Source organism: Camelina sativa, chromosome 5 (assembly GCF_000633955.1).
Source record: "Camelina sativa cultivar DH55 chromosome 5, Cs, whole genome shotgun sequence".
NCBI lineage: Eukaryota > Viridiplantae > Streptophyta > Magnoliopsida > Brassicales > Brassicaceae > Camelina > Camelina sativa.
Window position 1 is genome coordinate 2,537,246 of NC_025689.1, and position 8,966 is coordinate 2,546,211.

Sequence of the window (8,966 nt, forward strand, 5' to 3'; positions counted from 1 at the left end):
CTCTTTCAGAGAAACATGAGTATAACTCTTCATCCCTTGACGGGTTTAATTCCCAAGATCTGATGCGTTTCAGTTCTGTTTCTTCTTCCACAAGCAACGATTGCGGTTTCTCCTCCATGGAACATGAACCTGCCAAGGATCATACAGGAGATTTGGTGAAGCTTCAACTAAAACGCAGGGAGATTAATCAAGAAACAAAGGGAACAAGACATTCAGTTGTTGATCTTAAAATCCAAGACCTCACAAGAATTCAGACGCTTCACGCCCGGGTTAAGAAATCGAAATATGAGAAGGTTAAGAAGAAGATTACCTCGGATATTTCTTTGGTGGGAGCTCCAGAGGCTTCTTCAACAGGGAAGCTGGTAGCAACTCTTCAGTCTGGTATGATACACGGTTCTGGCGAATATTTCATGGATGTGCTTGTGGGCACACCACCAAAACACTTTTCATTGATTCTTGACACCGGGAGTGATTTAAACTGGCTCCAATGCTTGCCTTGCCACGACTGTTTCCATCAAAACGGTGCATTTTATGACCCGAAAACATCCACTTCGTTCAAGAACATAACATGCAATGACCCTAGATGCAGCCTCATCTCATCACCCGATCCTCCAGTACAGTGTGAATCAGATAACCAATCATGCCCTTATTTCTACTGGTATGGAGACAGGTCAAACACAACCGGAGATTTCGCGGTTGAGACCTTTACCGTTAATCTCACGACCACCGAGGGAGAAAGCTCAGAGTACAAGGTGGAAAACATGATGTTTGGGTGTGGCCATTGGAACCGAGGTCTCTTCAATGGTGCTTCAGGTCTGCTTGGATTAGGAAGAGGACCTCTTTCGTTTTCTTCTCAACTTCATTCTCTCTACGGTCATTCCTTTTCCTACTGTCTTGTCGATAGAAACAGCGACACCAATGTAAGCAGCAAGTTGATCTTTGGAGAAGACAAGGATTTGCTGAACCACCCGAATCTGAATTTCACTTCTTTTGTGAACGGGAAGGAAAACTCTATGGAGTCATTTTACTATATACAGATCAAATCCATTCTAGTTGACGGCGAAGCTCTTGATGACATACCTGAAGAAACATGGAACATCTCATCAGATGGTGGTGGTGGAACCATCATTGATTCGGGTACAACCTTAAGCTATTTCGCTGAACCAGCATATGAGATCATCAAAAACAAGTTTGCAGAGAAGATAAAAGACAAGTACCCGGTGTTTGGAGATTTCCATATCCTTGATCCTTGTTTCAATGTGTCTGGCGTAGAGGAGAACATCAACCTGCCTGAGCTCGGGATAATTTTCGCAGATGGAGCAGTTTGGACGTTCCCCGTTGAGAACACCTTCATCAGGTTGAGTGAGGATATTGTTTGTTTGGCAATTCTAGGAACTCCCAAATCATCCTTTTCCATCATTGGAAACTACCAGCAACAAAATTTCCATATACTCTATGATACAAAGAGGTCTAGACTAGGGTACGCACCCACAAAGTGTGCTGATATATAAACCGTTAATAGATTTATAAACATAAAAGTAACTGTACACACAGAACCTAGTTTCTTTGATTCTTTAGGATACTCCTTATCAAACAAAGAGTAGTACATAGTACCAATAAGATCAAGCTATGTTCATTACTGGATGTAATTACAAGCAACTCCTGCTATATGCAATTTTGTTTATTGACAAAAGTAAAGAAACTTTAATAGTTATGGGAAGAGTTGAACATAGCCAGTTAAGATAGCAATGGCTAGAATGACTAAAGGAGGAAGGAGTACAAAGGCGCCAATAGTAGCAAAGAAAACAGAATCATTCCTGCGAGAGACCTCATTAAGGTAGCTTTGTCTCTTAATGTTCCTTTTCTGAGAAGTGGTTAAGAATTTAGGACTCACTTTCTTTAAGTTTTTTTTGCCTAATGGAATGGAGAAATCATCGTCTCTGTCACCAACAAGTCCAGCCAATTGGTCACGTATAGTAAGTCCCCTCGAGCCACCACCACCACCATCACTCATGTAACCTGATGATGAATAATATAAATCCCAGGTGAATGATTCTACTACGATCTAATCAAAACCATGTAATGTAATGTACCTTCACTTGTTGAAGTTAGCTGTTCAAGAAGATCTAGTTGTGTACGTACTGATGAAGATGAAGTTGAAGAAGAACCTTCAAAGGAAACGAATTCAATGCTTATCAGAACTCAATAGATTAAAAAAAAAAAAATCTCATCTTTACATAGAAATCACACAAAGTTTGGTCCTTTCTCAATTCCTAAGTTCACCGAAGAACCAATTTGGCAAATTACACAAAACCCTTATCGGAAAGATAAGAAATTTGAATCATGTACCGGAGAAGGAAGATGAAGAAGGATCGTTGTTGTTGTTGTTGTTGTCGTTGTCAGTAACGCCGATTTCGTTCCTGTCAGAGCGGACACGTGTTGGGGAAAGGAGGTGTTTCTGATTGAATCGATGAGAAGAAGAAGAAGGATTTGAAAGTGGGTGAAGAGAAGCGGAGAAGAAGTTCAAAGCCATAACATGAAAAAGCTCGAAGCTTCCCCACTGCAAATTTTTTTTTTGTTTCTTTACTGTTCTGTGTTCCTCTTTTGAGATTCTGAAAATTTCAATTTCGTTGAGAGGTCAGGAAATTTTTCAAATATTGTTTTGGGAAAACAAAATTAATTAATACACGTCTCCGAGTCTGACCAAACTAAACCGCCTTAATTCGTTCCGAAAGATCCTTCGGTTTATTTATATGTGGGACGATTTACACGTGGGACGCAAACACGTGTAAAGCGAAAATGAAAAAGTAACGACTCCACTGGGGATCGAACCCAGAATCTCTGGTTTCGTAGACCAGCGCCTTATCCATTGGGCCATGGAGTCCTTTTTGTCTGTTCTCCGCTTATCAACGATCTTTAGCAGAGTAAAAATTAAAACTCCAAAGTCTAAAGTCTAAAGTCTAAAGTCAAAAGACTCAAAATCAAGCATACTTTTTGTCGCGAAAAAAAGATGAAGACACACACAATACATGAAACTTATCAAAGTAAGAGTGAAAAATATGTAAATGTGTATTTTCTTCATGCTTCTTTTGATGTGTTGAGGATTTGTTAATTTATGGATTTCACTTTCCTCTTAATGTTGTGTTTGATCATTTAAGTATGACCTTTAACCTCCGTAACAGTTTGCGTATATGCTATCCTAAGCTCTTTTTTTTTTTACCCGTAAGTTATCGCATTGGAATCATTGTAAATGTCGTTTTAGACAAAAACAACACGTTGTAGTGTATAGTACATTTTTATTATGTGTGTTTTTGTTCACATAAACGTTTTTAGAAACGTTGTCTTATTATTGAGACTCGGATGTCGAAACTGATACGGAACTAGAGAAATGTGTTCATATGCTTATTGCTGTATTGGGCTATGATACGGTATCGTATTTGTGATTGTCGGTCTCCAAATAGCCGTTGTGAATGCTTATGTCTTTTTTTGTTTGGTGGTCAAGCAAAGGTGAAAAGTTTGAAAAGAGAGACATAGGAATTGATGAATCACACGAAAGAAAAACTTTTCCTCTTTATATATGTATCTTTAATCTTTATCTATAAAGGCCTACATAAAGGAAACGCAATACATATACAATTGTATATACGACAATTCGATTTGTTTTAAATAATTCGACTGAAGCTTACCTATATGTGACTTCTTTTGTTTTCTTTGCACTGTATTTCTATCTATTGGTGCAGTTCAACTATGCTAAATGATAGGAGAAGGATTAAAGTACACTTTTTAGATGTATATATATGCGATTTATATATGTAAAACTTTTTAATTACTAGGAGAGATTCATCTATATATACATCTCGGACCAAACCAATGTTATCGAATTTCAAACTCGCATACTTTTAATGAGAATTCCTTGAGGTTTCTTAGCAAAATCATCAATTATGTGTCTCTAGTTTGGTTCTAGTAGTTTCCAAGTACGTTGTTTAGAGCTAAATGCAATAATAGTTGTTAGGTTATTGAATCTCTTTCGTTTTCCATCGAGCTTTGAACACTTCATTCTTCTTACCAAAACTCAATGCCATAATTTTGTACATTTAAGTTAAAATCAATTTAAAAGTCTTTTGAATTCTTGATCAGATTCTTCTAGTGACACTTGTCAACTTGCGCTATCACCCCATATGGGTTCATTATATATGTCACTAGATGTTTTTTTTGTAAAAGGAAATTTGACATAATATGGGTGTCAATAATAGCATAAATTTGCACACATGGAGAAATCATATAATTCTAGTATTGATAATTGATCAAAGAGTAATCATTCTTTTCTGACTTTCCATCACATTTTCTGCCCTCATCAAAATCACATAAACTTTGGGGAGGAATAAACACTTAAGGACGACGAATCTAACTAAAAGGAGGTGTAAGACACGTGAGGAGCACATGATCACATGGCGGCAACAACAGTATTCTGAAAAAAAAAAATTGGCCATTCTTTCCTCTGCCAAAACCTGGCCTTAGCCTGTAACAACACCCCCACCCACCATCAACCAATCACACGACGACCAACATGCAAGTCAGCAAGTGCAATGTTTATAGTATTATTAGGGACTTAATTATACCATATCCAGAATCATCTTTTATCATTATGTTAAAAAAAAGCTTATAAGATTTAATTTATTTTTCTTGGCATAAAACTTTATCCAAAAGTTATGCTTCAAGTAAAGCCTCCATCAAAGGCTTTTTTTAGTCTCTCTCATGAACTCATTCATGTTCTCCAAGAAAGGCACATTGGTTTCCTTACACATATGACTAATGAGTTGTAACATTCCCGCACAACAAAGACATAAATTTCTATTTGTGTGCATTTGAATGCCATATATTATTCACCACGACCAAAAAATAATAGTATAAAGTCTTCAACAAGCGTATATGTCATAATTAAATATTTGGAAGTACCTAGAAAACAAAAATGTAAAATTTGATAGAATCCAAACCTTGACATGTGAAAGGAAGAAAAAAAAAAGATTACAATATTGAATAATATTGACCTAAAAATCCCAAAGCCTGTGTGTTTGGGAATTCCCTCTTCTGTGCTTTACCACTGGCTTTACCCCTACCCATATCTATCTCTCTATCCACTTTCAATTTTTCATTTTGTTGCAATAATTTTTGGTTGTTTATATAGGATAATTAAAAATAAAATTTTGTGAAAATATCTAATTTAATTTCTTCAACCAGCTATAAATGTTACAGTTGACAAATCCACTGTCTTTGCTTTCCCTTCACTGCTCACTCCCCTCTCTCTCTCTTGTTTCCTCCATTGCAAACAAAGCTTCTCTCCCCACTAACCAGTTCCACCCAACTTTTTTTTCCCATTAACCCATTACTGTGTAGTTTATATATAGTTATATACACACTTCCTTGTTATATTAATATATTCTTTTGGTTTTTTAACCTTAACTCTAATGAGAGTTCCTTCTGGGTTAGATGAATCTATCTCTGGTTAGCCCAAAATCTCCAATTCATTAATTGATTTCAGTATCTTCCTCTGGCTCTGCTTCAGAAACAGATAAAAAAGTTGGAACCTTTTTTATTCTCTTTCATTCTTTCATAGTTTCTTCTTCTGTTGTAAGATGAAGATACAACATCTAAAGGATAAAGCTTTATCTCTCCCCACATTCTAAGGTAAAATTTATATGCTCTCTCTTTTGTTTTGTTGTTTGCCCTGAATGTTTTCTTTGGATGGCATTATGTGATTAGATTCTCTGTAGATTGTCTCTTGCTTCAAACTTAAGTGATGCTTTTTTTCGATGGTCTTAAAAAGCCAAAGATTCTCTTTTGTTTCTTCGAGCTCCCATCTTTCTTGGGGACACGTAATGCCCCATACCTTGTTTTGTTGATATGCCGCAATTTTTTTGCTTATACCAATGAGAAAGTGTGCGTTTTTTACCTTCTTCTTACTTAACTCACACCCATCAGATTGAGTTATATGGCCAAGTTACAACTGAGAAGTGTGAAAAAGATATCTCTTTTTAGTCTTTGTATGATGTATGCAAGTGTTTAACTGTAAGACACTCTCTTGTTGTCTAGGTGGTTATAAGAGAAGGTTTTAGCAGCTTCGATACAGAGGACCAGAGATGCCACCTGAGAATTCTTTAAACGCTGAGATGTCCAAGAAGATATCTTTTTTTGGTTTGAAGGGGTTGAAGTTGTGGGTATGGGTTTGTTTGGTTGTTGGAGTATTCATAGTTATGATTCTCTGCATCTTGTCTCTATGGATCACATTCCGCCGGAAATCTAGAAGTTCTTCAAGTAAGTTTCCTTTCAACCAGATACCACATGAGTCCAAAGATATCAGAGTGGACAGAGCTAGGTTTCAGAATCACAATCCTCACCCTGAAAGTTTATATATCGAAATGAATGATAAATCCACTGGAAAGACGATGTTGTCTCACTTGGGAAGAACCAAGTCTAGTGATAATGATACTTTAAGTCAATGTAGCTCTGTGAATCATCATGAGAGAGCTTGTAGTTCTCATTCCGGTGAAGAAGGAGGCTTTGTAAGTGCTGGTAGACAGTATGGAGGACATGTAACAGCATCTCCTTTGGTTGGTTTACCGGAAATATCTCACCTTGGTTGGGGACACTGGTTTACTCTTAGGGATCTTGAGCTAGCTACCAACCGTTTTGCTGCAGTAAATGTTCTTGGAGAGGGTGGTTATGGAGTAGTTTATAGGGGTAAACTCGTTAATGGTACCGAGGTTGCTGTAAAGAAACTTCTGAACAATCTGTAAGTTTTCAACTCAACTGGACTATTACATGTTTGTAAATCCTATTTTTGGTTTCCTTAATAATCATCTCCAAGCTTTGGTCTCTAGAGGGCAAGCTGAGAAGGAATTTCGAGTAGAAGTTGAGGCTATTGGTCATGTACGACACAAGAATCTTGTTAGGCTTTTAGGATATTGCATAGAGGGAGTTCATCGGTGAGTCTCACTTGTCTTTTTATCATTTTGAACATACTTCTACAGTTATACTGCCAAAGCAAAAGGATCTTACTGTCTCTAATTATGATGATCAATACAGGATGCTTGTTTATGAGTATGTGAATAGTGGTAACTTAGAACAATGGTTACATGGAGCAATGCGGCAACATGGAAATCTCACTTGGGAGGCACGGATGAAGATCATTACTGGTACTGCACAAGCGTAAGTGGTTTGAAACAGTTTTAGCTTCTGTCAGATATGTTCAATGCTTGCATAATAAAATACTCTGCAATTTGTACAATTTTACAGGCTTGCTTATTTACACGAAGCAATTGAACCAAAAGTGGTCCACAGAGACATAAAAGCAAGCAATATATTGATTGATGATGAGTTTAATGCAAAACTCTCTGACTTTGGGTTGGCCAAGCTCTTGGACTCGGGTGAGAGTCACATCACAACCAGAGTCATGGGTACCTTTGGGTAAAGTCCAAAATTTTGTACCTTCCTTAGGCATGTTATCATTATTATCTTCTCAGATGATGTCCTTACAAATACATCATTGCTGTCTTTTGTTTTATTCAGATATGTAGCACCAGAATATGCTAATACAGGTATGTTAAACGAAAAGAGTGATATATATAGCTTCGGTGTTTTGCTTCTTGAAGCTGTAACTGGTCGGGATCCAGTTGATTATGGCTGTCCTGCTAATGAGGTACTAATTAAAACTGGTATAGATTTTGTACATTGCTTGGAAATCTTGGTTATGAATATGTTCGTTTCTTGAATATCATGAATCGGTCTGTGTATTGGCTGGCAGGTGAATCTTGTTGAATGGCTAAAGATGATGGTTGGAACAAGAAGAGCTGAAGAAGTTGTGGATCCAAGACTTGAACCTAGACCTAGTAAAAGTGCTCTGAAACGGGCACTTTTGGTTTCCCTTAGATGTGTTGATCCTGAAGCAGAGAAACGTCCTAGAATGAGTCAGGTTGCACGGATGCTTGAATCCGATGAACACCCTTTTCACAAGGTATATGATGGTCCAAAGCTGTAACAGTTGTTATAAATATATATGTTTCCGTATTCATCATTCAAACAAAAATCGTCATGTTATGGCAGGAGAGGAGGAACAGAAGGAGCAAAACAGCGAACATGGAGATTGTTGAGACCAAAGACGAATCTCTTGGTCCTAGTAGTTCAGATACTCACATTACAAAGGCTGATATGACTTGTGAATAAGAAATAGAATCAGACAGCAGCTCCTTCAAGTCTTGAGATATTCTGTTTCTACTTAGCAAACTAATTGATTGATGAATGATGATCACACACGTTTGATTTGCTCTGTCTCTCTGAGATGATCAAAAGAGCATGTGGAGTGATAACTGATGGCTGCGGCAACTTTAGGAGGCTTTTTTCTTTTCTTTTTATATTTTTAATATTTTGGAGCTAATTATTCCTGTCTGGTCGGTACGGAACGTTTGTCAGTCAAAAACATGTGTTTAAGATTTATGTGACAACAGAAGGAGAGAGAAGTCTTTGTAAATCTATTTAAGATTGAAGACGTAAGCAGAAACAAAGGGACAGAAACAAAGAGACAAAACTAAGTTCAATTATAACGGCTAGAGGCTTAGCTTAAAGCCTTTTTATAGAAATCGTTATTTTTTGTTATTACAAAACCTATTGTTATTTGTTATATTATCAGAATGTGAAAACTTTATTGAACGATGACAAAACTATACGAATTTGAATTAATAATCAAAGTCTAACGTCCATAAAAACCACTAGCTTTTTTCTTGCAAATCTGTCAAATGTTGCGTCGTACTTGTCGTATTGTTCTTTTCTTTTTTTGTTGCGACTCTCACTTTCTCATATCATTAAATTCATTGTAAGTTGAATTAGATTCTTTGACACGTTCTCATCACGTGGCCAGTTAAAAGCTACTATAACAGTAATTCACTAATTCTCTTTACTTTGCATATAGTACT

General features: G+C 36.9%; 3 protein-coding genes and 1 non-coding gene across 4 annotated transcripts in view; 2 read left to right on the forward strand and 2 right to left on the reverse strand.

The window, feature by feature from the left end:
- Positions 1-1,528, forward strand: part of LOC104785061 (aspartic proteinase CDR1-like) — a 9,072-nt gene extending 7,544 nt beyond the window's left edge. Inside the window, exon 2 of the mRNA XM_010510186.2 lies at positions 16-1,528. Coding sequence (XP_010508488.1) covers positions 16-1,511 — 1,496 coding nt within the window. The 3' untranslated portion in view covers positions 1,512-1,528. The remainder of the gene's footprint in view (positions 1-15) is intronic.
- Positions 1,609-2,654, reverse strand: LOC104785062 (myosin-G heavy chain-like). The gene is made up of 3 exons (XM_010510187.2): positions 2,350-2,654; positions 2,094-2,168; positions 1,609-2,019 (listed from the first exon to the last, which is right to left on the reverse strand). The coding sequence occupies exons 1-3, from the start codon at positions 2,531-2,533 to the stop codon at positions 1,712-1,714; spliced, it is 567 nt and encodes a 188-aa protein (XP_010508489.1). The 5' UTR covers positions 2,534-2,654; the 3' UTR covers positions 1,609-1,711.
- On the reverse strand, positions 2,812-2,884 carry TRNAR-ACG. Its single transcript has one exon. It is a non-coding gene; the product is annotated as a tRNA-Arg (tRNA).
- LOC104785063 (probable receptor-like protein kinase At2g42960) lies at positions 5,245-8,535 on the forward strand. The gene is made up of 8 exons (XM_010510188.1): positions 5,245-5,685; positions 6,091-6,790; positions 6,879-6,983; positions 7,084-7,206; positions 7,294-7,464; positions 7,567-7,696; positions 7,802-8,011; positions 8,101-8,535. Exons 2-8 carry the CDS (start codon positions 6,138-6,140, stop codon positions 8,218-8,220), a joined length of 1,512 nt encoding a protein of 503 aa, XP_010508490.1. The 5' UTR covers positions 5,245-5,685; positions 6,091-6,137; the 3' UTR covers positions 8,221-8,535.

Bases quoted from the DNA above. Each gene is read 5' to 3' on its own strand.
- LOC104785062 (XM_010510187.2), bottom strand. From the start codon at position 2,533: ATGGCTTTGAACTTCTTCTCCGCTTCTCTTCACCCACTTTCAAATCCT. The intron at 2,169-2,349 runs GTACATGATTCA...TTTCCTTTGAAG, and splicing joins TTCTTCATCTTCCTTCTCCG to GTTCTTCTTCAACTTCATCT. The intron at 2,020-2,093 runs GTACATTACATT...ATTCATCATCAG, and splicing joins GCTAACTTCAACAAGTGAAG to GTTACATGAGTGATGGTGGT.
- LOC104785063 (XM_010510188.1), top strand. From the start codon at position 6,138: ATGCCACCTGAGAATTCTTTAAACGCTGAGATGTCCAAGAAGATATCT. The intron at 6,791-6,878 runs GTAAGTTTTCAA...TTTGGTCTCTAG, and splicing joins AAGAAACTTCTGAACAATCT to AGGGCAAGCTGAGAAGGAAT. The intron at 7,465-7,566 runs GTAAAGTCCAAA...TGTTTTATTCAG, and splicing joins AGAGTCATGGGTACCTTTGG to ATATGTAGCACCAGAATATG.